The 27406-nt window shown below is 52.8% G+C and overlaps 1 protein-coding gene and 2 long non-coding RNA genes across 13 annotated transcripts in view; 1 reads left to right on the top strand and 2 right to left on the bottom strand.

The window, feature by feature from the left end:
- Nucleotides 1–4542: 4542 nt before the first annotated feature.
- On the bottom strand, nt 4543–6571 carry LOC116585642. Its single transcript, XR_004283740.1, has 3 exons — nt 6268–6571; nt 5749–5845; nt 4543–5262 (listed from the first exon to the last, which is right to left on the bottom strand). It is a non-coding gene; the product is annotated as an uncharacterized LOC116585642 (long non-coding RNA).
- Nucleotides 6572–11230: 4659 nt separating this feature from the next.
- Nucleotides 11231–27406, top strand: part of TCOF1 (treacle ribosome biogenesis factor 1) — a 37685-nt gene continuing 21509 nt past the window's right edge. For 5 of the 11 annotated variants that reach the window (XM_032337318.1, XM_032337320.1, XM_032337316.1 and 2 more), the window contains exons 1-13: nt 11232–11447; nt 13822–13877; nt 16671–16816; nt 18892–18965; nt 19710–19896; nt 20502–20575; nt 22553–22783; nt 23984–24196; nt 24415–24636; nt 24801–24965; nt 25129–25305; nt 25463–25714; nt 25805–26011. In XM_032337318.1, the coding sequence (XP_032193209.1) occupies nt 11340–11447; nt 13822–13877; nt 16671–16816; nt 18892–18965; nt 19710–19896; nt 20502–20575; nt 22553–22783; nt 23984–24196; nt 24415–24636; nt 24801–24965; nt 25129–25305; nt 25463–25714; nt 25805–26011 (2112 nt within the window). In that variant the 5' untranslated portion in view covers nt 11232–11339. Of the gene's footprint in view, nt 11448–13821; nt 13878–16670; nt 16817–18891; nt 18966–19709; nt 19897–20501; nt 20576–22552; nt 22784–23983; nt 24197–24414; nt 24637–24800; nt 24966–25128; nt 25306–25462; nt 25715–25804; nt 26012–27406 lie in introns of all 11 variants that reach the window. The other 6 variants (XM_032337319.1, XM_032337324.1, XM_032337323.1 and 3 more) reach the window with 2 other exon arrangements.
- On the bottom strand, nt 17992–18959 carry LOC116586851. The gene is made up of 2 exons (XR_004284172.1): nt 18859–18959; nt 17992–18228 (listed from the first exon to the last, which is right to left on the bottom strand). It is a non-coding gene; the product is annotated as an uncharacterized LOC116586851 (long non-coding RNA).

Genomic DNA, 27406 nt, shown 5'->3' with positions numbered 1-27406 from the left:
GCTCTGCCAGGAACTGATGTTGGAAAGGTCATTTGGCCTCTTCAGTCCTGTTTCCCTTTTTTAGGAAATGAGAGAGTCAAACATGTTTGTAAAGGTAGAACTTTCACATTCGCTACCTCATTTTGCCATCATGATACCCTGGGAGGAAGCCTTTTTGATCCCTATTTGATTGGCAGAGAAATGAAAGCAGAAGAGTCAGAAGAATCCAGGGGACTCAGCCACTCAGCACTGGAGATGGGACCTCAGTTCAGGCTCCCAGCCCCTGTCTGGAATGCTTTGGTCTTTCCCAAGGTTTCTCAAATTTGGGAGACAGACACATGCCTTAAAAAATTCTCACTGACCTGGGATCTTTGTGGTCTGCAAACACAAAATATAAGAACCTGCTCAGTTTGATCTTTTTGAACATCTTGGTTTGTTTAGGAGGCCGTGGAGTCCGTGATCATCCCAGCGCCGATGCGATCGTAATTACAAACAGACCAACACGGGTGCAGTCACGCGGCCGTGCAACATTATCAGGCAGACATCCCGACAATCCAAAAATATTATCTTTAATTGTTTTAGATTATCACTGGAATGAACACCAAAAAACTAAAGTCTAAAAGAACTTGTGGGGAACCCCACCCCCCAATCTGAGATTCTGTCAGGCTGCCTCCACATTGCCTGAAAACCCCTCCCAGTTCGAACATTCTTTGAGTTTCCCTGGTAACCATCTGCTGGTGGAAATGACAATTAAGCTGTTCAGCTGCCTGGTTCACTTAGTTCCCCCATTATGGCTCTGTGCCAGGGTCAAGAAGGCCTGAATGTACCCACCTGCAGTGACAGGCGAAAAGAAGAGGGAACCTCCCAAGGTCAGGGGTGAGTCTCTAAATACCAAGTCCAGAAAGCCTAAACCGGGATGAACTTCATTCATTTATCCACCACCCCATCCACGAACCCATCCTGTTCTTCAAATATTCACTCCTGCCCGTTATATTCTAGGTCCTAAATTTGGGACAGAGAAGATGGGGTGGAAAAAAATAAGCAAAGTTTACCCAAATGTGTATAATGTGCTACTCTCAATGTTATATAAATGCGTGTATGTATGTACCCTCCAGTAACAGCGCTTCCTCCTGGGAAGCTGGGGAGAAGGGTGGGAAGCGAGGAGACTTTTCTCCACACCCTTTTTACACCTCTCTGGTTTTCACATCACGTGTGTGTATTGCCTACTCCAGAAATAAGTTTCAGTTGTAAATAACGCTCCTGACCGCGGTCCCGGTGCTCCGGTCACTTGAGCAGGTGACCCCTCTGTGATGGTGGGAGGGGTGGAGGAGTGATCTAGGGTCAGCAGAGAGGACAGTAAGCATCTTTTGGTCCTCCTGTCCCTGGGCTCCATGGTCTGGTCCAAATGGCTGCTCACCCCAGAGGCCTCTGCCCACCTCCCCCCAGGCTTGATCCTGCTCCAACAGGGTGCTGTGCCCAGGATGCTGGGATGAATTGCTGGGAGGCAATGGGGGTAGCCCCCTGCTGTAGCCTCAAGAGACCTGTTTGTGTGGGCTGGCATGGGGTCACATGAGAGTGAAGGTGACCGGGCACGTCACTTTTCACTTTTCTTTCTTTCACTGACCTTCACTTTTCTTTCCCCAAATACTCTCCTTGGAGCCATCAGATGCCCCCATGGATGACTGACTTGCAGCTGTCATGGCATGCACCCTCCTAGCTCTCCTGCAAGATCAGGAATGTGACTCCCTACCCTTCCCTGCCTCCGGAGTCACCTAAATTTAGGGCTCAGGACCCAGGTCCTGAGTGGGAGAGGAGGGATGGTAAGGCTGGGTTCCACACATCCGGTTCCTCCAGAGACCTAGCCGTGTTCTGAGATGTGGTTAGATTCAAAGAGAATATATCCATCCCTTTGGACCAAACACCACTGGGCCATCCATGCTAGATGGGCCTCAGATGACAGCCTCTCTGGAGACTGGTCAGTGAGTCCTCCCCCACCTTCTGCCCTGCCCTCCTCCTTCCAGCCTCGCAGCATCCCTGGAGCTCCAGACTGTCCTGATCCCCGTTTTACAAGAGAGGAAGCTGGAACCAAGAGGTAAAACAAATTACTCCCAAGTTCACCTCACTTGTCCATCTCTCAGGAAGGACTCAGTCCAAGCTCGGGATCCCACTCTCAGCTCGGGAGCCCACGCTCTTCCCACTGCAGCGCCAGGCCTCCTACGGAGGGCGCTATGCCGGCGAAACGGCCTCTGCTTTCCGCAGACCGCAGCCACCCAGGCCACAGAGGGAGAGATTGACGCTGTAATTATACTAAAATGTAAAATCTTTGTGCATCAAAAGACGCCATAAATAAAGTACGAAGATAGGCCACCGACTGGCAGGAGGTAGTAGGAACAGGCCCAGGTTTTGAGCTCCCACAAATCAGGAAAAATAACCAGACAGTGCACTGGAACCATGGGCCAGGGATACAAAGGCAATTCGCAGGAGAGGAAATGCAAGCGACCAGACAAATGATGAAAACATTTCAGCCCCACTGATCAGAGACATACAAATTAAAAACACCAATGAGAGGCATTTGGCCCCCATCAGAGCGGCATAAATTCCAGTCTGACAACTGCCAGTGTGAGTCTGGATGGGGAGCGACAGAAACCAGCCAGCCCTTCAGATGCAGCCAGGCGATGGCAGGCTGGGAGACGCTCGTGTGCCCGGCGACCCCTTCCCAGGCACACACGGGAAACTTGTGCAAGGACCTTCCTGGCTGTGAGGCTTGGGTTGTGAAAAACGGCAACTAGCTCTGATGCCCACGGCTGTGAGAATAGATTAGTAAGTTGCAGCACACAGTTACGATGAAACGTATTAGAACAGTGGCAACACCTGTCCTGAGTTCCGTATACAAGGCAGATAAATTCCAAACAAAATGTTGAAAGGAAACGAGCAAGTTGCAGAAGGCTATGTGCAATGTTATAGTGCCGACAAAAACTTTAAAAATCTGCAGCGCAATACTTTACATGTTTTATGGATGTATACATATATAGCATAAACATAAAAATATGTACAAGAAAGATTCACGCCAACGTCAAGGAACACAGTGGTGACTGTCTCCGGGCAGGACGGAGGGAAATAGGCTGAGAGGCTGCTACTTATTTGTGATGTCTTATTTCACAACCTTGGCCCGGGAACATGGAAGCTGTATGCACGTGTTCCTATGTTTTTCATACATTGAATGTTTTATTTCTTTAAAAAAAGAAAAAAAAGCAGGGAACCAGACAACGGCTCCAAGGTCAATTGTCTCCCAGGTCACTGATCGCTATTGGAAAATTCTATCTGGAATTTACCCCCTAGTCAGGGCTCCTAATTCTGTTCCTTGAGGATCTTGTGTGACTGTGCAGGCTGGCAAAAGCAGAGAGGAGGCTGCATCGCCCAGCCACCCCCTCCATCGCCACCCTCTCCGCCCCTCGCCACCCCTTCCAGTCTTTAAAGCAGATGGCTCTTCACACAGCATGTTCTTTTCTGTGGAAAGTCCTTGAGAAGCCCAGACGCAAAGGAGGCTCAAAGAAATCCCACCACATTTGTCAGTGGAGCTCTCTCTGCTAACCAGGGACTAGGCTCAACAAGGGATGCTCAGTGAGAAGCACGGAGCAGGGTGTCAGGACATCTGCTGTTGATATGCTGGGTGACTCTGGGTAAGCGACAAACCTCTCTGAGCCCCGGTCTCTCCCCAGGTGCACCCATTAAAATGTGTGGTCCACCGTGGCGGTTCCGGACCTAGAAGCATCAGAATCAAGAGGCAAGGTTTTTAAAGGGTTGATGCTGGGGCTCCATAACCAGAATTGCCTGAGGTGGGACCCGAGAATCACATTTCTATTGAATTGCCAGGTGATCGCACTGCACGGCACATTTGGGGATCAGACGGTCATTCCAGGTCGGACATTCACATATGTCCGAGAACTCGGTCCACGTCACCTTCTTTTCTCTCCCCACCCCCAGTGCCTTCCTGAATCTTTGTTAATCATCACCCTGAAGAGCTGATGCCAAGCAGGGTGCTGGGTGAGAATGAGGGAGCAGATGAGCTTCCAGAATGCGGCCCCTCTCAGCCTCCCACTCCTTAGTAACCGCAGGGAAGCTGAGAAAGAAGGCGGGGAGGAGGAGCGGGCCCGTGCACCCCTCCACAGGTGGAGGAGGGTCTGGTGGTGGGGACATGGCCCATCTGCTGGATTCCTACCCCTCGGCTCTAAGGCCCAGTGCCCCAGCTCCTGGAGGCAGCACCTTCCTTCCGGCCCCCATCCTTGGCATGGATCACCACAAATCACAGAATTCTAGAACATCAAAAGCAGACCAATGTTTTCTCGACGGAAGCCATTCACCGCCGTCTTACCACCTGTACTATTATTTAATTGCTACTTTCTTTTACATTGACTCACTGTTTTTTTTTACTTGAATGCCTACTTTAGCCCCATCCTAAGCAATAATATCTGTGAAATAACAGGTTTGATGTGCTAGTTATTTTTTGTCTAATACATATTAAAATAAATACATAATGATTTCCATTTTAAAATGTCCCTCTATTTATCTCCTGAAGTCACTTTGTGCTTCACGGCGCTTTCAGAAACGCGGAGCTGGTCCAACCCTCTCTATTGAGAAATGCAAACTGAGGCGGGGTGGGGGCGCTGCCAAAGGCCACACCACTGGGGTGGAACCCCGTATTCCTACAGGCATGCACACTGGAGATGAGGGAGAGCACACCAAAGGGTTTGTGCCCGGCCTCTGGTCCCCTGGTGACCTTGACCTTTAGGGAGACCTTTCTTTGGTGGTGCACTGCCCCCTTCTGGTAGGCCCTTCTGTGATGTGGCTCCTTCTGGCAGGAGTGGCCAGAAGAGAGGGGCTGCTTGCAGAGCAGAGACTACTGTGCTCTGTTGAGAAGCTGAGGCAGTCAGGGAAGACACCACGGAAGAGGTGGTATTTGCATTTGGGTCTGAAGTGTGACTGGACAGGGCTGAGCTTGAATGCCTGTAAGGAAGCTGTGATTCGTTCTGGTCAGTGGTTGACTTCCGGGGGAGGTTTGATAAGCTGGGGAGAGAAGTTATGTGGAATGCGGTGTACAGGGGAGGAGAGAATGGGGCAGACACAGCTGGAAGGAAGGCAGGTGTGAGGCCGGAGGGCGCCTACCTCGGCCTTGAACTGGCTGGGACCTCACCAAGCTGATTCCTGCCTCTGATCGGAGCCTGCTTCCTTATCAGTGAGAAGAGAGAGAGCCAGGCTTCATGCTCTCCAAGGACACTTCCAGCTCTGAGAAATAAAACCACATAAATAGGAAATTATGCTGATGAAGTTGTGAATTGCTACACCCTTTTTGGCAGTTAATCCGGCTTTAGCTATTAACATAAACCAGAGCATCCCCTCTGGCCCACTTTCATTCCATTCTACAAAAATTAAAGCTCCAGTCCGCAAGGATGTATTTGCCAGGGCGTTGAGAGCAGCGCTGTCCTATTAGCCAGAAAAAAAGAAGTAAATAAGCTGTCCCAAGCTATCTTCCACCTCTGTCAGCAGGAGTATCCCCTCCTCGCACCACCCCTGCAGCTGGCCCTCAACCCCACTAGCTCAAAGCTCATGGCTTGGGGCCTTACCTCGCTGAGCTCGACTTCTTCCTCTATGAAAGGGGCAGAGAACCAGGGACATGCTCCATAGGGGGCTCTGAGGGCTAACACCGTAAACACTGGTTTGCCTCACAGCACAGCTGTGGAGGGCTCCTGGTAGATGAGCTGCCACGCTTACCGAGAAGGCTGCCGGGATCCCAACATCTGGAGAAAAGGCTCTGATCTGACCCTCGGTGAAAAAAGCCAGTTGCTGAGTGTGTGTTTAGGATGATCTCCTTTTGCAAAAAAGAAAGAAAAGAGAGATGAAAATAGGGAACTGGGAAGGGAGGATTAAAACTTTATAAAACCTGGTGCAGGTCCTCTGTGTCTATCTGAGTCCAGAGGGATGATGTGAAGGGACCTGACACCAAGCCCCCTAGGGGTTGCTGGGGGTGGAGGTGGGGGACTGGTGGTGCTGGAGGGTGGGGAAGGGAGCTGGGAGTGGATGACCTGGAGGGAAGGTCTAGCTTTATCTTTGTACATCCCTGAATTGTTTGACTGCTGACTGCCGTAATCACTTTTAAACCTTTTGTAAATCTTTAAAATCTCCAAGACTGAAGAGAAAAGAAAGCGAGAAATTATTATCCTGGGAGCGGGAAGGAGACTGTGGGAAACCTACAGGCCCAAGTGACTTGGCCCACGGAGAACCCATTGTTACAGTAGATGATGAGGCCATCTTCGGGTTCCAGGGGCAAAGGCAGCCTTTCCAGATGGGGCCCTCTCTAGAGTTCCAAGGCCAGAGGGGCTTTTGTCCAACCAGCAGAGGTGCTGAGGATCAGAGAGGTCAAGAGACTGGCCCAAGGTCATATAGCAAAGCCTGGCCAAAAAGCAGTTTCCTGACTCCTGGCTCAGTAACCTCTCCCCTATATCGTGCTACCTTCCAACTGTGTGCAGGAGTCCTCCTGCTGGGAAAAGAAGGGTATAGTGTCCCACCTGCTTAACTTCGTTCCCCTCTGCTGACAGTCCCTCCTTCTCTCATTTCCTGAGTGCCCTCACTGTGCCCTGCTTGAGAATTCAAGATGACTAAGGCCTGCTGCTTACCCGAGAGGCACTCACAGTCGAGTGGTCTGGAAGCTTCTGGCTTCTACCGCTAACAAAGACATCTTTTTCTAACTGTTAAAAAAAAAATTGCTCTGAGGCTAATTTTTTTTTAATGCACTGTTTTGTTTGCTGCTGTCTTAATTGTTGCCATGTTGTATTTTATCAGTTTAATGTTTTAATTTTGTGCTTGGGCCCTGAGGCAATTCAGTGAAGGGTATGATTTAGAAAATCAAGGAAATTAAAAAAAAAAAAAAAATGTCCACACAAGAGGCAGCCTCCCAGGAGCCAAGGACAAAGCATAAGTGCTTAAGTGCTTAAAATGAATTTTATTAGGAACAAAACAAAAACAACCTGTTGCCAGACAGAAGGTATTAGACCATCCTGGTTTTGTTTTGTTTTGTTTTTATCAGTTCTTCCTTTTTCCCAGGGTCAGCCAAAGACTCACGCCCTAGTATCCTCTCCAGTGACTTCTAGAAGCTTCCACATTTCTGCTTCTAGGCTTGTACTTACAACGTTTGCCCTGCCTGCTCTGCCCTCCTTTCTTCCTCAGGAGTCAGGCTATAACCACCCCTTCACTTACCAATATTTGTTGACTGGGGTTGGGGATATCATAGCCAACAAGACAACCCCAGATCAGCCCTCAGGAAATTTATATCTACAAAAGTGTTCACTCAGCGAGGATGATAATACCCCATGGGGGTGAAAATAAGAGCTTGGAGTAGTGAAAAAGAGCTTTGATTTGCCCAGAGATTTTATGCTCATCGGCCTATTGACTTAACTCAGTCAGTGGCCCATCCAGTCCCCGACCTTGCCCCCAGTCAGGAACCCGGGCATTGCCGTCAGGTGGAGTTGCCAACTGTCTTACAGCACAGGCTACTGGTTAATCATCCTCATGGTGGCCCAGTCCCCGGAGGCTTCCACTCTTTTCCTGAACATTGGCTCCCTCTGTCTCCACTTCCCTCCCTGCCCAGTGTAGATCCCAGAGCTCAGAGACTGAGCACCTCTCTTGCCAACACTTTAAATCCCTGTGCCTCTTTCCCTCACGCATCTGGCAAAACCCGAGGCCTCTAGATAAACCCCACTAAGTACTTTCCCCTGGCCTGCTCCTGGGTAGGTGAGCTACAAAGAGGGAAATCTCTCAGTGGGACGGGAAGGACACGCATAAATTAACGATCACCAGCCTCTAACTGGGTTGTCGACACTATCAGGCAATTGGGGATTTTGTGGGCAAGTTTGCTTCCCAAGTCGGAATGCTCATTCTCCTCCCTCCAGACTCCTCACCACCTCTTCCTCGCTCTCAGCAGAGGACCTTGCCTCCCACTTTGCAGAAAAAATAGAAGCTCAAGATGAAATCTCCCTTAACATCCCACTACAAACCTACATCTACATCTGCACCCATCCTCTCTTTGTTCCTTCTTTTGGTTCTAGAGAAGTCATCCCTCCTCCTCTCTGAGACCAACCCCTCCACCCACATGCCTGAACCCATTCCCTCTTGCATATGCTCCTGAACGTCACTTGCTGATTATCTCCCCTGTTCCCTACACCCCTAATTAAGCTCTCTCCCCTTGATCTGCCTTTAAACAAACCCAGCTCTCTTGCACCTTATAACACACCTCCCCCAGCACACACACCGACCCTGCCACACTGTCTCTCTCCTCCCCTTTGCACAGAAACTTCTCCAAAGACACACTGCCTCCTGCTTCCCTCCTTCATCGTCAGACCACGGCCACCTGACCTTCTCCATCACTCCACGGAAGTAGCGCTCCCAAAAGCCGTCAACAGTCGCCACAGCTGTCATTAAGCCAAAGCTCACGGTCCCATGCTCATCCCATCTGACTTCTTGGAGCATTCCCCATGGGCTCACTACACTTTCCTGAAGCTCGTCCCTTGCTTTCCTTCCCTACACCCACCCTCCTGGGTCTTCTCCTGCCTCTCTCTTCCCTCCTTCTCTGCCTTGCCAGGCACGTCCTCCTCTGTGCAGTTCTACCCTGTGGGTAAGCCTTAGGTCTCCCTGCTGGGCCACCTTCTCTCCTCTGTCTGTGTTCTGCTCCCCAGACAACCTGGCCCTCAGCCACAGCCTCAGTTATCATCTCTTCTGACAGCTTCCCATTTTCATGTGGGTCCAAACCTAGGCCCCCAAGTGCCTACCGGACACCTGCTCTCTGTGTCTCAAAGGCATTTCAAGCTCCAACCGCCTAAAGCAGAACTTGCACTTTTCATGGCCCACCTCGTCATCCTTCCTTTCCCACTCTGCCCCCATCCCTGTCATCTCCAGGCTTCCCTTTCTCAGGGAAAGTGCCTGCCTGCTGGGCTGCCCAGAAACCTCACAGTTCATCCTGACGCTCCCTTTGCCTTGCCCTCCATTCCAACACATCCCTATGATGATTTTACTTCTCGACAACCCTGGAATCTTCCAGCACTCTCCACCTCTGCTGCAACCAGCATTGTCCCATTATATTCTCCCTAAACGCCTGCCTGCACTCCTAAGCTTAACTTGTCATCTGGCATGGACACATACACACCCTACTCCACTCTCCACTGGGCATTCACACAGACCACATTAAAATGAAAAACTATCCTGTCCTTCTTGGGCCTACACTGTCAGTGGCTTCCTATCATGCTTAAGATGAAAACAAAGATTCCTTAATGTGGAATCTGTCTGTGCCCACCTTCCACATTCCCCAATCCCCTTGCTCTCCCCCTATGGCCTGCTCCCAAGGCCTTTTCTCATCTCTCCTCTCAGCTGCACCTTCTGCCTCAGGCCCTTTGCACAGGTTCTTCCCTCTTCCCAGGAATACCCCCCCACCCCATCCTCACCTACACACAGTTCAGATTTCCTCACAAACATCACTTTCTCAGGGGCTCCTTCCCTAACCCCCAGGAAAGCATAGATCCCTCCTTCCTGTTAAATGCTTTCACAATAATGGCTAACATACATCTAGGCACAGCCCTATTGCTAGAAGCTTCTGAGCATTTCTGCTTAGACCTCAGTTATTCCCCATGACGAGCCTGTGAAGTAGATATTACAATTATTTCTATTTTACAGATGAAGAAGCCAAGGCACAGAGAAGTTATGTATGTAACTTATCCAAGTTTCCTTAGTTAACAAGAAGCAAAGGCAGAATTTGAACCCTAGCTGTGTGCCTCCCACACGGTGTTTACTGTTCCATAAGAAAACTCTATTCTTTTCCTTTCTGCATGACCTCACTGTTTGTAACAAAGTGTTCGTATAACTTTTAGCATGTGTCTCCCCCTTTAGACTTCAAACTCTACTGGAGTGGACACTACTTTATCCCAATAGTAGGTACTCAATAAATGTTTCACTAAATAGCGGAATGCAGATTACTCTCCTCCCTCTTCCTCACTCGCTGCTTTCAGTCACCAGGTCCTATCCCTGTTTCTTCTGGAGCAGTAGTTCCTAACTCTAGGAGGTTCAGTTATGTGCTTATCCACGTCCTAAAATCAGTGTGAAACGTTATGCGTCTGTGCACATTCAAAATTTTCGGCAACAAAGTCTAGGTGGTTCATGCTATCTTCAGTTTCTCAATGGGTCCGTGAAGTTAAAAAGAGCTGATTCAAATATTCCCCAGCCTACCTCATCCTCTCCCTGCCAGCCTCCCTTCAACAAGTACAACAGCCTCACATCTAGTTTGCTCTCCACAAATCCGTCCTCCACATTCCGGTGATAGCAATCTCTTAAAAACACAAACCCAGGTCACCCTCCTACATAAAACAAGTCAGAGATTATCTATCACCCTTGCAACAAAGTGCAAGCTCTGCTCGGCAGGAGAGGGTGCTGCAGGGCCTGTTTATTTCTCCATCCTCCCGTGTCCTTACTCATCCCCTCTTTCCCACAACCACAGCCCACCAGCACAGACTGGGTTCTATGTTTGGGCTTCCCAGCTTATAGCGGTGGTTTCTCCTCTCTGTGTACAGGCAGTGTCCTCTGCCTGGAATGCCAGTCCTCTCTTCTGCACCTAGAAATTCCTGTTCCGTCTTTAAGCCTGAAATTAGACGTCTCTTTGGGGTTAGGCGCCCCTCCTCCCGGCTCCCATAGGCTGTGTCTGTCCCCGACAGTGCACTCAAGACCTTGAACCATCGTTGTTTGTTTACCAAATCTCCTTGTGAGCTTTGAGGGTAGCCACCGTTTCTTATCCATCTTTTTATCCCTCCATTCCGGGTGAGCACTAGCCTGAAGTATAGTGCTCAAAAAACTATTTAGGCAATGAATGAATAATGACAAATAGTCATGGGTCCTAAAAACTCTGTGAAGTGAATAAATGAGTGGGTAACTGGAAGTTCGGGACTAGAGACATGCAGATTAAGATGTACAGAGATGAGCAAAACGCTATCGCAGACGTCACAGCGAACAGGGAAGACAAATGCCGGCGGTGAGGAAGTCTGGAGGGTTTAAGGAGTCATTCAGAGCAAGGCCAGGAGGCGGGACTAGGTTTGACCACGCCCTCCCTGCCAATGGGAGGCCTCATTATCCTCCGAGCCTCCGCCCCTTTCACCCACCAGGGCGGAGCCGGCCACTCCAGGAAATAAGACTACATTTCCCGGCTCGCCGCGCGACGCGGGCCAAAGAGGAGCCGGAAGTGGGGCGCGCGAGGTCTAAGGGCACGAGGGAAGTGGCGGGCGGGGACTGAGGGGGGCGTGCAGGTGAGCGGACTGCCCGGTTTCGTCGGCATGGCCGAGGCCAGGAAACGCCGGGAGTTGCTTCCCCTGATCTACCAGCATCTGTTACAGGCGGGCTATGTGCGCGCGGCGCGGGAAGTGAAGGAGCAGAGTGGCCAGGTAAGCGTGCGCGGGCCGTGTGCCTGGGCCGCGTGCAACATTTGGAGAGCGACTGCCTGTGTCCCCTCCCCTAGCGGCCTGGCGGGCGCCTAGAGCCGGACCGTGCGGTGCTCTAGAAGGCGGCCGGGGCTAGTGAAGGAGCCACAGCCTCTGCCCTCGCTACGGCTCCCTGTCCTTCTGGGCCTCAGTTTCTCCAGCTGTGCAGTGGGCGGGCCCCGATGTGAGATCCGAGGCTCAGGGCTTTGTAATTCCCGCGCCCCTTACCTCCACCGCCTTCCCGGTAGTGGCGGTTTAAAGTTTCCGAAGTCTCGGGCCACGTGGCTCAGCGCGGCCCCGGAGGGCTAGAGGGTTGCTCAGAGTCTGAGGGGTGAATTGCGAGCAGACCCCGGGAAGGGTGAGGAGGACACAGAGCGCCGAGGAAAGGGGCTTGTGGCCCCTTACTTGAGGTGAAACTCTGGCCCTCGTCCCACCGGTACTGAGTCAGACAGCTTTGGAATGCGAGCTTGTGATGGAGTCATTGCTTACTTCATTCATTTTTTTTCAGCAACTCACTCTGGTACTCAGGGTGCTGTTGATAGAATGTTGAGCAAGGTCCCCCAGCCCTCCTAGGGTTTATAATCTAAATCTGGTAGGAGAGGTGGACATAAATCAAGAATCACAAAAGTAACACGTTAGGTGCCAAGAATGAGAGGTGTAGGGTGGTAAGACAGGGATGGCAAATTGCCAGTGTCAGGGACATTCAGGACTGCTTTCGCCGGGATGTGGAAGTTAATTTGAGACCTGAGAGAAGGGAGGTGGATATTCCAGGCTGAGGTGCTAATGCCCTGTGGTGGGAGGGAACTTTCTGCATTTGTACTGGCCTCTGGAAAGTCTGTTGTGGCTGTGAAGTACAAGGTGACAGAGGGGGTAGGGAGCTGGCTAGAGTCTTGCTCTAGTTGGTTTGGTCTTCATCTGAAGATCAGTGGTAAGTCACTGGAGGGTTTTAAGCTGGTAAAGTGGATATTGGCCTGATTAGTCTTGCCTTTGGCTGTGGTGTGGGCTCTGGTTCTGATGCTTGCTTCTGGGATCTCCCTAAAGGGTGATGGGCCAAGACTTTATCCAAGCTTTTCTCAACCCTCTTTGGACCTTGATTGCCTTTCTATTCCATGTAGATCACTTAACAGGTAAGTGGGGTTAGAGATAGTACCCATCTTCACTGGGGCATTTGTCTAGGCCAAAGTATCCTGAGCATACAATGTAGCTCAATGTAGCTCCATGTAGCAGGAGCAGACAGATGACAAATATTTGAAAAAAAAAAAAGTTAATGATACAGTGTGTTCAGTGATCATAGGTATTAACTATAAAAGTAAGGCAGGCAAGGAGGATAAGGAATGTCAGGGCTCAGTTATAAATAGGGTGATCAGGAAGCCCCACTGGGAAGGTGACATTTCACCTCTGAGAGGACAGAGACCTTAAGGAAGTGAGGGACTGAGCTATGTAGTTATCAGGAAAGAGGATTCCAGGCAGAAAGAATAGCAGCACTTTTGAGGGCCAGTAAGGAAACAAGTGTGCCTTGGGCAGAGCAGAGTGAAATTGACAATTGGAGTCTGTGTGTTACCAGCCCCTGTGCTGGACACTGACTAGAATATCTTGTTCAGGCCTGATAGCATCCTGCTAGGGGGGTTCTGCTCTTATCCCTGTGTTATAAAAAAGTAGCCCAGAGTCTGATGAGGTGAAGAGATTAGCTCAGCCAATTAGTGGAGGAGCTCTACCTGACTCTAGATGCAGCCTCTTGGCCATTCTGCCCGGATTCCTGATGCTTCCCTCACCTCACATTGCTCACTTGACCTCTCTGGGGCACTTGACACCCTGGGTTCTTGACATTTACAGAGTGGGCCATCTGGCCTTGGGCTCCGGAGGGCTGGATTCCACCCGGTTCCCTCTGCTTCTACCAAGGACTGGCATCAGTCTCTTCCCAGCAGAGGAGTGGACCGCGGAAATGCCACTGGACACCTTGGATGTCTGGGCTGTGGTTTGTACTGCCCTGGGAAGGTTGACCCACCTGGCCTTTCAGAGACTCTTGAAATGCTGGGGGTGGGAAAAATTCTGTCTTGTAACCTCTAAGCATGGAGAGTGCCTGGAAGGTTCAGGATAGATGCTAGCCTGGAACATTCTAACTCCAGTCTTTCAGAGGTACCTCTCGCTAACAACATTGTCTTAAGTTTTTAGCTGACTTGCCCTCCTTGTCTCTGAAAGGTTTGAGTGGTACTGACTAGGGCAAGCAGACATACTTCCCAGCACAAAAGGTCTCCCATGAGGTCGTGGAGAATTGGGCCCAAGGAGGACTCATATTGTTCTGGGAGTTAATTGCTGCTTTCTCTTTACTTCTCTGCAGAAAAGTTTCCTGACTCAGCCTGTAACCCTTATGGACATCTATACTCACTGGCAACAGTAAGTCTAACGGGGTGGAATAGTGGAGTAGGGACACCCCAAGCCATCAGCTTGAAATAAGCTAGGATTCTAATCTGATCTGTAGTCTGTCTGCATGGCTCACTGTGGACACTGGCTTTGCCCCTGAGAAGCCAGGTCACAGCTATGGGTGTCTGATAGTGAGAGAGGACATTGAGAGCTGTGTTCAGTGCTTCCAAGGACCACAGCTTCTCAGCAGCTTGTTACTCATTCAGTCACCAAACATTTATGGAGTACCTACCTGCTAAATGCCAGGTCCTGTTCTAAGTATGGAGATAACTGTTGTGAGTGAGACAGACATGGTTCCTTCTTTCCTGGGGCTGACACTGGAGTCATGTAGGCATGCCTCAAAGAATGAAACAAATAAATATAAAATTAAAATGGCAGTAACGATTATGAAAAAGGACCTGGTGCCAAGACCCCATAAACAGGTTAGCTGGGCCTCATTTAGGGGTTTCGGGGAGGTTTCCCTGTGATGACCTTTGGTGTAAGGGCTGCAGGGAGTGGGGGAGGGAATGAAGCAGTAGGTCTGGAGAGGCAGGTAGAGTGGGACTGGCAGAAGGAACTGCCTGGGCTGAGGCCTGTGGCTGCAGCCACAGGGCAGAGGAGGCTGGTTGGCTCGCAGAGTTGACCCATGCAAGGCCTCATCGTCCGTGGTGAGAAGTTGCGTCTTTGCCCCAAGAGCAGTGGGGGCCATGAAAGTGTGCAGTGGAGAGTGGTGAGATCACTCTGCAGGATGGCATGGCTGGTTGGGGCTGTAGACACCATCATCCAGGCAAGAGCTGATGGGGCTTGAGACAGGAATAACAGAGGGGGTGTAGAGTCAGACAGTCAGTTCCAGGAATATTAGGGGATGAGACCGAGAGCTGTGGATGGTCTGGAGGGGTGGGCTCGTTGACTCCCTGGTGCCTGGTCTGTGCACTTGCATGGAAAGTGGGCTTGAGCATGGAGCAAGAAGCAAGCCCAGTTTGGAGGGAGAGGGAGGACATGTTGCATGTGAAATGTCTGTGAAACATGCAGAAACAGGAAAGGCGAGGGGTAATCCAAAGGCATATCAACAGAGGAATGGTTTGAGAGGGAGGGAAGGGGTAATCATCCTCTCTGAACTGGCCTGACCACAGTCATCCAGGGGAGTGAAGGACCTGCAGTCATGTCCCATGTTGAATGAATAGAAAATACTGAACTGTCCAGGATGGACAAGAGATGGCAAAGGGGCAGGTGATAGGTGTGCACATCTCTGAGGACAAAGGGAGTGGGCTGTTGTCTGGGGTCCTGAGAGACTGAAGTGCGACCCAGAAGTACTGCTTTAGGGAGACAAGCTTCAGCTTCTGAATGGGCTATCCAGAAATGAGGTAGGCTACCTGTCATCAGAGGTGTGTAAGCAAGGGCGAGAATGATGTGGAAGAGATCCCAGCTTCCAGTGGAGAGCTAAGGTCTGTGAAGACCCTGTCAGCTCTCGGTTCTCAGCTACCCTCTGCTGTAAGGTAAGGTCAGAGTGCAGTTCCCTCCCTGCACTTCCTCTCCCTCGCCCCCTTCAGCATGTGCGGGTGTCTGGCACTTCCCTAGAGAACCGCTTCAGTGAGCCCCTTGTCACTGGTCCCTTCTGTGGGTGAGGGGTACTGAATGAGGACCTTACACCCACCAGAGGCAGCCTAGTCTAATGGTTCTCAGCAGAGTTCAAACCCAAGAACTAGCTATATGACCTTGGGCAAACTTGGCTTCCTTGAGTCTATGTCTTCATCTGTAAAATACAATAATAGTAAGTAAGGTGCCAAACCTGACCATTGGAGGTTTATCCTCCCCCATGCCCAGTATTTATTGAGTGGCAGCTACTGTGAGCCAGAACTGTTCTTAATATACCTGGGACAAACCAGAGAAGAATCCCCACCCTTATGAAACTTACATTCTGTTGGGGCAAGAGGAGCAGAATGAATTGATAAGTATAATAAGTGAGACTTGTATTTCAGGGGAGTCCCAACAAGTGGCCTTCCTGGGAACAGGGGACCACAAACTGTGACAGCACAGCTAGCCCAGCTGGAGAACACAGGGCACAGACAGTGACACTGTCGGGATGGGAGGGTGAGGTCAGAGGAGATGGTCCTTGTACACTGCAGGGGCTCAGCCATCTGGGTGCATGTCCTGCCCATGCCCCAGACTTCCAAAATTCCTCCTCTCTGACCCTGAGCAAGTCAGTTGTTCATTTTTTTAGCTGTAAGCTGACGTGCCGAAGATACATAGTGAGCCAGCAGAGGTTCCTGCCAGCACCCCCTTCCCGCCCCAGGGTTTGATGATGTAGCTGGGGAGTCAGGCAGGAAGTCAGGAGAATAGCAGGAGGGAGAAAAGTGCTCTGAAGAAAACGAAACAGGATGGCAGGGCAGAGACTGGCGGGGGTGGGCCTTTGAGGAGTCTATATTGGCGCTGAGGCCTGAAGCACAGGAAGGAGCTGAGCAGGGTCTTTCAGAAAGAGGGCAGTGCTGGTGCTGCAAGTTCTGGAGGAGTGGGGGAGTCTGGATGGTCCTAGGAACAGCCTACAGATGCTGGCCCATCATACTCAGTGATGGTTGGCCATTGTTATGTAATGTTATTGACCTTTCCTGGTTATTTTGAAGACTAATAGTTTATGAAATGTGTAAAAATGCAGAATACAAGTGTATTACACCATGTTCCTCAAACCCTCCGTGCACATTTCCTTGGGGAGCAGGGGGGTGGTGGGGCGGGGGCATGTCTTTCTTTTCAAATCTCCTGGTTGGTACAGCCAGTCACTTGGTCCTGCAGAACCTCAGAGGTTGGCCAGAAGCGGAAGGCGGAGGAGGATGCAGCGCTGCAGGCTAAGAAGACCCGAGTGTCAGACCCCATTAGCAGCTCTGAGAGCTCGGAAGAGGAGGAGGAGGAGGAGGCAGAAGCTGAAGCCGCCAAAGCCAGTAAGCACCCTGCCCTCTGGGAGAGCTCTGGCCAGTGTGTTTGTAGGGGCTCAGCCCAGGGCCCTGCAGCTTCGGGGGGCAGGCATTTGAATATTGGGTTGTTCTGGGGAGAGAGCCCACCTCCAGCTTCTCCTCCAGTGAGCCCTGGGAAGACCAGGACCTTTTAGAGAGAAGATTGGAAGCATCTCACATACCTCTTGCAGTATTTAGTTGAGCCCTTTCTCGTGCCAAACATCGTGTCCTGGATACTGGGAATCCAGTGGTGAACAAAAACTGAGCTGGGCCTTTACAGTCTGATTTGAGGTACAACAGCTACATTGTTGCAAGCCCCCACCCCCACCCCTGGGTGATTCTGATGAAGATGGAAAGAAGCCCACATTTGTAGAAGAGCTGCTGGAAGGATCTCAGAGGGCAGCTGACAGGCATCCCTTCTGTTTGGCCTGTGGGCTGCCAGGGGAGGGGCTGTGCTTCCTGTCATTCTGAAAGAGTACCAGGTAGCACAGGGAGGCTCTCCTGGGCACTCTGGTCTCAGAGCTTTCACGGGATGACCCCGTGAGGCCTGCCCAGCCCCTTCTCCCCAAGTCCTCAGGACGGTTCGTGCTTTAACCAACATAGCTGAACTCCACAGAGGAATCGTCCTTTTTCTCTGCAAGGTTATTGGGTTTTGCTTACAAAGAAGGTAATTTCTTGATTTTAGGTATATTTTCCGATTGTAAAAGAAATCCAGGATTCACTGTGGACTGTTTGTTATAGGATTTACGAAAATGGTTAGTTAAAAAGACGGGGAAAAAATTACCCATACTCTACCGCCTACAATTTGGCAAATTATTTTTCCATTTATTTTTCCTGAGCATGTTTTAAAAAATATTCAAGATCGTATTGAATATATCTTATATCTTTCTTAATCTTCTAAAATTATAAATGCAGAACAGGTTCACTTTGAATCATACAAAAGCATGTGGAAGGAAAATGAGTGGTTTTCTGATCTCCTATCCTGGTTCCCTTCTCCCCCATATGTATCCTAGCGGGTGGCTTTCCAGCTGTCCCCTTTGCATCTGAGCCTACAGAGAGCGGTCCGCATGTGCATACATCCATAGCTCCGTGCTGTGAAACACAAAAACTGGTCCATTTCATACTGACTTATATCTGATATTAATGAATTTTTATTTAGTGAGTCTTATTTAGTGATATTTTATTAATTTTCCTGTGATAATGGAATCGTAATCGAGTCCCCGTTGAGAGAAACATATGGAAATATTTGTGGGCAGCGTGGTACATGTCTGGCATTCTCTTCAGAATCATACTTGATGGGGAAGGGTGCCAGAGAGGCTGGTTGACATCACATTGGCCACAAGTTGGTAATGGTTGGTACTGTATGGTTCTCTCTACTTCCTCTCCACTTACAAATGCATCTAAAATTAAAAAGAGAGGGAGATGGAGTTAAATGCCAGGAAGGGAGTTAGACCATGCCATTTATCTCCGCAGTGTCCTCTCGCATTCACAGCATGCCCTAGAAATCTTGTCCTGTCTGTGCTCTAGGGAGACAGTCCCCTGGTGTAAGAGCACCAGGAATCTCTAAGTCTTAACATCTGACCAGTTCCTGGGCCCATGTTCAGCTGCCTTTCCACTAGAAACCCTTGAAATCCTGAGCAGCTTTCTGTGTGGCCCGAGGAAGGGTGGGCTGACCACCGTCCCTGTCCTGCTGAGTGACTCGGGTTACAGCATGGTCACCTGCGGGGCTGGCCCACCCTGAAGTGGGGCCTTGCCGTCGAGGGTAGTATGCAGCACGCCTGTGAGCCAGCCCTTTGCTCTGGGCGCTCCAGTGTCTCATGCCAGCCAGGGCTCCCTGGGGGACGCAGATCCGTGGCTTTCATGTCCCCCTGCCCTCTTGCTCCTTCTGGCTGTGGCTCCTGCACCCCAGAGCTCTTTCCCACAAGTCTGGGCTCAGCCTCAGGTCCTCGTGCCAGCACCAGGCAGCCATACCAGTTGAACCATCTGGTGAGCTGAGACCTATTGTCTGTTCTCAATGAGAAAAAGCTCACCTGGCTCAGCCGGAGGGTGTTTCTGTCTTGCAGCCCCAAGACTAGCGGCTACCAACTCCTCAACGGCGGGGTCGGTTTTGCCTTCGGGCACAAAGGAGAAAGCCAAGGTGAGTAGGACCACCTTTGAAGCTGTGGCCTGTGGGAGTGAAGTGCCCTACAGGGGGACAGTCCCCTGTGTCAGGGAAGGATAGGGTTGTGGATAACAGTCTGACTTGGATTCAGATGTCAGCCTTTATCACTAGTCGTGTGACCCTAGCACGTCCCTTCACCTGTATGGGCCTCAGTTTCCTTTCCTGTAAGGTGGAAACATTGCACACTGCTCCAGGCCGCTGGGCACAGCATGCACCTGTAACAGCTTCTTTCCCCGTCATATCTGCAGTTGCCTGTTCAGCCAACAACTTGTGACCCATCCAGTTATTTTCCAGGCACCGTGGAAGGCAGTGGGGGGCACCACAGTGAATGAGACGCCTGTGGTTCTGAAAGCACAAAGCTCATTTTCTAGACTGAAACCACTCAGAGTGGAAGACCATGCGCTGGTAGCGGAGGAGGCAGCGTTAGAGAACCAAGGACGCGTCCCCGACTGCCGGGTGCGCTCTCAGCCATGCCAAGTAGTGCTAGGAACCACAGCAGACCACTCAGTACCGCTTAGCAAGTAATTCCTGTGTCCCAGGAACTGCCACTGGGCATTTTCCAAGCCTCCATGAGGGCGGGTACCACTGTCAGCCCCACCTTAGAGATGAAGTAACAGATGGAGAGAGGGAATTTGCCCAAAGTCGCATGGCTGGGAAGAGGTCTGGGCTCGTCATTAGACCAGGCTGTACCCAGCGTGTCTGTCACCCCGTCCTTTGTAGGCGAAGACCAAGAAAGCCAGCAAGATGATGAACTCCACACCACATCCGGCCTCTGGAAAGGCAGTGGCCCACCTTCTATCTGGGAGGTCCCCCAGGAAGTCAGCAGAGCCCTCGGCAAATACCGTTCTGGTTTCAGAAACTGAAGAGGAGGGTGGCGTCCCAGCCCTCGGAACCACAGCCAAGCCTGGTGAGCGGTGCTGACCTCTAGACACCAAGCCCCCCCTGAGTTTGGGCTGGGGAGGTAGGCCCCGGGCACTGCTTTATCAGGCTGTGGGACCTTCTGGAATTTAAAGGTGTGTCTCCGAGGCTCCACACCTCGATGAGCGAGGGTCTGCTGCAGGGTTAGGTCAGGCTTTGCCAAGGGAGTTGGAGCAGCCCTGGGTGGTGATGGAGCATTTTCTGGTTTACTGTTCTCAGGTGGGTCCGGGGCCCACTGTAGAGGTTGAGACTCAAGTGAGAGCCTGGATTTGCCCAAGTCTCTCATGTCAAATAGGCATTTGCCTGCCTGCCTCAGTGTGATGATGGCAGGAGATCTCCGAGCCATCAGACCCTGGCGTGTGTGTAGTAGGACCTGGTCTCTGACCCTTCCCAGGGCCACAGTATGTGGGAACACAGGGAGATAGGTGGCCCGCGCCTCAGCTGTGGGGCTTCAGGATAGGTGGGGCTGAAGCTCCGCACGCAAGAAGCGAGCACAGGGCCCCTGCCTCTCATTGGCTGACGTGGCAGAGCGCTGGCGAGGGGAGGGCGGTCTGGAAGGGCAGTTCCTCAGTCCTCTCCCTCTTCCTCCTTCAGGAATGGCCTCAGCTAACCAGGTTGACAGCTCCAGCGAGGAGACCTCCAGCTCGAGCGATGAGACCTATGTGGAGGTAATTGCCACTGTCCTCAGGAGCTGCTGTCTAACCTCTAACATTCCCAGCAGCCTGGCCGGAGCTTCACACACCAGTGGGGCCAAATCAGTTCTAGTGTTTCAGGCAGACTGGGAGCTGGAAAGGCCGAGGCCTGGGGAGGGGAGCCAGGTGCTGCTTGTCATACGTTGGGCATGAGAGAGGTCTCAAATTGGCAGGGAGAGACGCCAACCTGTCTGTGAGACAAGGGAAGGCTTCCTGAGAGAGGTGGCACTGGAGCAGAGCCTTGATGCGTAGGGGACTCACCAGGAAGGGATGTGGGGGAGGAAAGAGTGTTTCAGCAGGAAGAGCTGCACGAGCCAAGGGCCGGGGTAGGAGGGCGGCCGTCAGGTGAGTTGGGTGAGGGGTTCTGGGCCTGCTGGTGAATGCCAGGCCTAGGTGCGTGGTCAGTGATGGTCAGGTGTTGGTCTGTGGCGTTAACCCCTCTCGTAGCTGTGACCAGCGAGTCACTCTTGATGGGGCATCCACACCTTGGGGATATAGGGGCAGGCAGGAGAGACGTGGAGAGGACATGGAGGCATTCTGGGACGTTTGACTACAGTGTCGCAGGTCGCTAGGGGAAACAGAGAGAGCCGTGAGGGGCAGCAACAAGGCTGTGACACTGTGGATGAGGTGCAAGGGACAGAAGAGGGGTCAGAGTAGGCGGGGTCACAGTCCGCTGCCAGGCCAGGAGGATGGGCAGGAGGAGGTTGGGTTGTACTCTGGGCTCTGTGAGAAGCCATTGCAAGGTTTCAGGAGTGGAGGTAAGATGGTCTGATTTATGTTGGAGGGAGGTTGCTGGTTGTGGCCTGGGTTGGAGGACAGGGCAGAGGGAAAGCAGCAAGACTGTTGAAGCAGCTGGTGAACTTGTGAGGCTGATGGCAGGCCCCAGGGTACCTACTAGAAAAGGCGTGTGGAGGGAGAACCAGCAGGATTTTGGGCGGGGGGAGTTGGTTTGGTGCCCAGAGTACTTCTCCCTTGTCTCCCGCCTCACCCAGAGAAGGTGGAGACCTTCTTCCTATCTACTCCAGGCCTGGCCGAAGGCCGCTTCCCACATCCCATTGCCACCCGGATACAGCCATCAGGGCTCCTCAGGCTCCCATCCCTCCCAGCCCTGCCATGGGAAAAGGGACCACTTCTGGCCCTGGAAAGCCAGCAGCCAGACTCACAGCTTTGGTAGGCTAGAGGCCATGGCAACTTGAGGAGATGGCTGCCCCAGGAACCCAAGGTCAGGTGAAATCTGATGACAGAGGTGGAGGTAGGGCACTGTCTGCCTTGGAAATGTCAGGGTTTTAGAAGTATAAGAAAGCCCATAGTGGAGGGGCGCCTGGGTGGCTCAGTGGATTAAGCCACTGCCTTCGGCTCAGGTCATGATCTCAGGGTCCTGGGATCGAGCTCCGCATCGGGCTCTCTGCTCAGCAGGAGCCTGCTTCCCTCTCTCTCTCTGTCTGCCTCTCAGCCTACTTGTGATCTCTCTCTCTGTCAAATAAATAAATAAAAATCTTTTAAAAAAAAAAAAAAAAAAAAAAAGAAAGCCCATAGTGGAAAGAAACGTGCCCCAGGAAGCGAGTAGCAAGACCAGAGTTCAAATCCTAGGCTCCTGGCCCTTGGGATGGCCACCATGATCAGATCCTGCAGTCGAAGGGGGGACGGGGTAAGCCTCTCGGTGGAGAGAGACTGCCCCTCTGGGCTGGGTGGACTGTGCATGCCAGGCAGCAGGGGAGCATAGTGTTAGAGGGTTCTGCCCCCAAGGCCGCACAGTCATGGTTCTAGTCATGATTTTGCCCTTCATTTTGGTCCTGAATGACTTAACCTCCCTGAGCTTCTTGTCCTTTTCTGGAACGTGAGTGTAAAGATGGCATCTGTCTCAGGGAGTTGAGAATCAGAGGATACGAGCCTCTCCTACCCCTCAGAGGCAAAGAGGAGTAATTTCTCCCTAATTGCATTTTCTTGTTCCAGATGAAACCTTCAGTAAAACCACCCCAGGTCAAAGCCTCACCAGTGCCTGCCAAGGACTCTCTCGGAAGAGGAACAGCCCCAACACCTGGGAAGGCAGGGGATGTGACCCCCCAAGTCAGAGGAGGTGCCCTGACCCCAGCCAACAAGGCCAAGGTGCCAGAAGAGGACTCCGAGAGCAGCGAAGAGGAGTCTGAGAGTGAGGAGGGCGCCCCTGCAGAGCCGCCCTGCCAGGTGAGGCCTGGGGCGGACTACCCCTCGGCATCCCGGGCCCCCCTGCAGCCAGAGACTCTTCCATGGCCCCCAGAGGCTGGCCAGACGGCTGCATACCAGCCCCTCCACCAAATGAGCCTCACCTTGGTGTTTGGGGGGCAGGAGATGGGGATGTGAAAATTGAGGGTCAAGGACAGTTGGGCTTGCTTCAGCCAGCCGTGGAAATTGCCCTTCTTGCCCGAGTGGCAGCTTAGAAGGGCTGCTTCCCAGGGGGTGGTCCTAAACCCCGCTCTATCAGTAACTCCCCTTTACCTCAGTTTCCCTATCTAATGAATGAATGTGGCCAGCTGGTCTTGTTGTGAAGGGATTTAAGTTTTAATTGCTTGGTCATCTGGTTTTTCTGGCCAAATCACGGTTTGTTAGCTAACAGGAATCCTATTAACTTCCATCTGCTGGGATCCCCTCCCCTGGGCAGGTGGACACGGGCTCCTGGATTGTCTGAAGGAAAGCAGGGGGGGCTGGGAGGCTGATGGGGTTGGAGTGCCAGGAGGAGGAAGCATCAGACAGTGGTGAGAAAAGGCCCCGCAGCCCTGGGCTGGCCAGGTGAGGCCCAGGAGGGGAGGTCCCGGGCCCCACGCAGGTCTGGGGAGATGCAGTAAATAAGGTTCACTTTGCTGGGTGTTTAAGAGGAGGGTGAGGTGGGCTGTGCTGTAGGAATGGCAATTAAAATAGAGTCCTCGGGGAAAGCCTTACAGAGACTTCGAGGACCTGAAGCAGAGCGGGGGCAGGGGCATACACATGGACATTTAGACAGAAGTCATTCTGGTGGGCCTGAGGCAGCAGTGGGAGTGAGAATTGTTACACACAGGGTGCAGCAGTGGGCCAGGCCAGACCTGGTGCCTGTGCTCCCAGAGCTCTCCCGCTGACGGAGGAGTCCAGCCGAGGGCAGCTCTGACCCCTGTGTGGGCATCAGAGAGGACTGCCGAAGGAACTGGTGTCTGTCTCAGACCCAGAGGTGGAGGCAGTGGTGGCCAAGTGGGACGGTCAGGGCTGGGAAGGCCCCAGAAGTGAGAGTGAAGCTGATAGGCCAGGCCTGAGCACCAGTCAAGGTAGAGAGTGAGGGGGCGTCTTCTGAGCCCCAGCTAAGGCCTCCACTTTGTCCTGAGGTCCCCACCAGAGGGTGAGGAGGAGAGGAACAAACCATCCCTTCTCTTTTACTAGGCGAAGGCCTCAAACACAGTTGTCCAAGTCAGAGCTGCGTCGGGTCCTGTCAAGGGGACCTCTGGGAAAGGGGCCGCGCCAGCACCCCCAGGGAAGGCAGGGCCTGCAGCTGCACAGGCCACGGCCGGGAAGCCAGAGGAGGACTCAGACAGCAGCAGTGAGGAGGAGTCTGACAGCGAGGAGGAAGCGCCGGCTGCCAAGACACCACTTCAGGTGAGGCCTGGGAGGGGAGGGTCCATGCAGCCCGAGCCCCTCCCCTGAAGGCCCTCTGAGGACTTGCTCTGCCATCTGCAAGAGCCCTAGACATGCTCAGAGCCCCACCCCAGCTCACCTCAGGTTTGTGTGGCGTCCTCTGCCCTGTCTGGTCTCTTGTTTCTCCTCCTCATGTCCACTCTCGGCTCCCTTCCCTGATTCCATTTGTCTCCCTCCAGGCGAAGTCTTCAGGGAAGACCCCCCAGGTCAAAGGTGCCTCAGCTTCTGCCAAGGAGTCCCCTAGGAAAGTGGCCCCTGCACTGCCCCCTGGCAAGGCAGGGCCTGTAGCCGCCCAGGTGGGGAAGGGGAAGGGGGAAGACAACGCAGAGAGTAGCACTGAGGAGTCTGACAGCGAGGAGGAGGCCCCAGCAGCTGTGCCCCCAGCCAAGAGCCCTGCTCAGGTGAGGAGACAGGTGCCGCTGCTCGGAGAGCCCATCCATTGGCTTGTCCTCCCCCTCCTTGCCTGGGGCCCTGCGTCCTGCATTTGCCTTCCTCTCCTCCTGTCTCCCCTCACTCACAGTCCCCTGTGGGCCCCTGCCCTGATCTCGTCTTTTGTTACTCCCAGGCAAAACCTTTGGGGCAAAACTCCCAAGTCAGAGCTGCCTCAGGTCCTGTCAAGGGGCCCCCTCAGAAGCTGGGGCCGGCAGCCACCCCAGTAGGGAAACAGGAGGAGGACTCAGAGAGCAGCAGCGAGGAGGAATCAGACAGCGAGGCAGAGGCGCCGGCCCAGGTGAGGCGCCTGCCTATAAGGCTCTTCTCTCCTGCTCAGGGCCAGGAGCCATCTTCCCCAGACCACATACACACACACTGACTCTGCTTGCCCTTTCGGTCTGTGTCTTTGCACATAGCCATGCTGTCCACCCCCTCCCCTGATCTTGTGTGTCTCACTGCAGGCAAAATCCTCTGGGAAGATCCAGGTCAGACCTGCCTCAGGTCCTGCCAAGGGGCCCCCTCAGAAGGCAGGGTCTGTGACCACCCAGGGCAAGGCCAAGGTGTCCAAGGATGACTCGGAGAGCAGTGAGGAGTCAGACAGTGACGAGAAGGTGCCTGCAGCCCCGGCTCCAGCCCAGGTGGGGCTCAGGAGAGGCCTGGGTGCAGCCCGACCACCCCCACCAGTCAGCTCCCCAGGGAGCAGAGGGGAAGGATGGCAGGGGGCTCCACCCCAGAGCAGATGGGGCCTCTGAATTCATGCTCCTTCTCTAGCTTCTGACTTCTGCTTCCTCTCAGGCAAAACCAGCTGTGAAAACACCCCAGATCAAGGCCTCCCCAAGGAAGGGCACCCCCATTACCCCAGCAACTGCCAAGGCCCCCCCAGTGCGAGTGGGCACGCCAGCTCCTTGGAAGGTGGGAGCAGCAACTTCTCCAGCCTGTGCCTCATCCCCAGCTATGGCCAGGGGCGTCCAGGGGCCAGAGGACTCTTCAAGCAGTGAGGAGTCCGACAGTGAGGAGGACCTCGCTCCTGCCCCAGCCGTGGGACAGGTGAGGCCAAGTTTATTCAGCTGACTCAGGGCCAGTCCTCACGTGGCCCCTGGGGCACCTGTGACCCGCTTCTGTCCCCTGTCATTCCAGGCAAAGCCTGTGGGGAAAGGTGTCACCGTGAAAACTGCCTCTACACCCACCAAAGGGCCCTCAGGCCAAGGGACTGCCGCAGCACCCCCTGGGAAGGCAGGGCTCCCAGTGGCCCCAGTCAAAGTCAAAGCTGAGCTGCCGGAAGACTCCTCGGAGAGCAGTGAGGAGGACTCTGACAGTGAGGAGGCGGCCAAAGCTCCCACCCAGGTGAGGCCAAGGAAGAGCCAGGCCATCCCACCCACACTAGAACCTGGGGCAGGGCTGAGGAGAGGCTTTTCTGGGCTGTTCTTGCCCCCACCCCCGCCCCCTGCGTGTGCAGAAACCTCAAGGGCAGCCTCAGCCCAGCCTCCTTCCCCACTTTTCACTCTGTCTCCTCCACCTGTCAAAGGCAGCAGGGTCTTGCCCATGGCCTTTTGAGCTCCTGTTGAGAGTCCTTATGCCTTCCACAAGCTCTGTTGAGCAGCCCATCTGCCAGACACTACCCTGTCTCCCTTCGGGAGTTCCCAGTATAGGTGGGGGCATGGACGTGTGCCCAGGTTACTCCAGCATGGTGTGCCAAGGTTGAGAGTAGAGCTTGTACGTGGGCTAACAGCATGGCACTTGATGGCATCTAGGGGTTTCCAGGAAGGAGGGCCTCCTGGAGGAAGTGGCATTGGGAGCTGTGGGCTGAAAGAGCCGGCCGGGTGAAGCGGAGTGTTCTAGACAAAGAAACTAGCCTGTATGAAGGCCCAGAGGGTGGGAGGGCACTTGGCCTGACTGAACTGCCCCAAGCAGAGCATTTGGTGGGATCCCTGAGGGAGCAGGTAGGGCAGGGGCAGACGGCAGGGGGTTTGGAGCCAGACTGCCTGGGTTCAGGTCCTAGCAACATGTCCTAGCAAGTGAGGAATCCACGCAGGACCTTGGTTTTACTCATCTGTAAATTGGAAATCAGCCTTCGCAGGATTGAGAAGGTAATGGGGTCTCACCTGCACACAGCAGGGGGCCTGCGCACTGTAGGCTCGGTCATTGGCCCTGGGAGGGGGCCAGGCTGATGGGGAGCAGACTCAGTATTCCCTCCCAGCCTGGAAGAGAGAAGTTGGGGAAAGTGAAGATCACTCATGCCCTGTTCTCACTCACCTTCTTATTATTTGTAATTGTCGCTCTTTAGTCATTTCTTTTTTTTCCCTATATCAAAGCACACATTTTCTATAATTTTTGTTCGTTTGTTTGTTTCCCTCTCCCTTTTGCTTTGTGGGACGCAGGTTCCTGTGATTCCGCTAGTGAGGTTTTGACCTGTGTGCAGGCCCTGTTGGAGTCCTAGCCCAACAGCTCCTATCCAGTTTGTAAGCTACAGACACGTCCCAGTGCCTGAAAAGTTTCGTTGTGCTCATTGCTTCAGTATCTGAGCCTCCCACCAGTACCATTAGACGGGTGTTCGCTCTCTTTGGTTTCTGGAGGAGGAAATTAGAGCTTAGAAGAGTTGGCTGCTGACCTGCTTCAGCCCAGCCAGGGAGGGTCCAAGCTGGGCCTAGGCCCCAGCGTGCCTGCCTCAAAAGCCTTTGACTTTCATACATCCTTCTACTGCATCTTGGCCCAGACTTTTCCAACCACAGACATGATTAT

Source organism: Mustela erminea, chromosome 3 (genome assembly GCF_009829155.1).
Source record: "Mustela erminea isolate mMusErm1 chromosome 3, mMusErm1.Pri, whole genome shotgun sequence".
NCBI lineage: Eukaryota > Metazoa > Chordata > Mammalia > Carnivora > Mustelidae > Mustela > Mustela erminea.
This window is presented reverse-complemented; position numbering and strand designations above follow the sequence as displayed.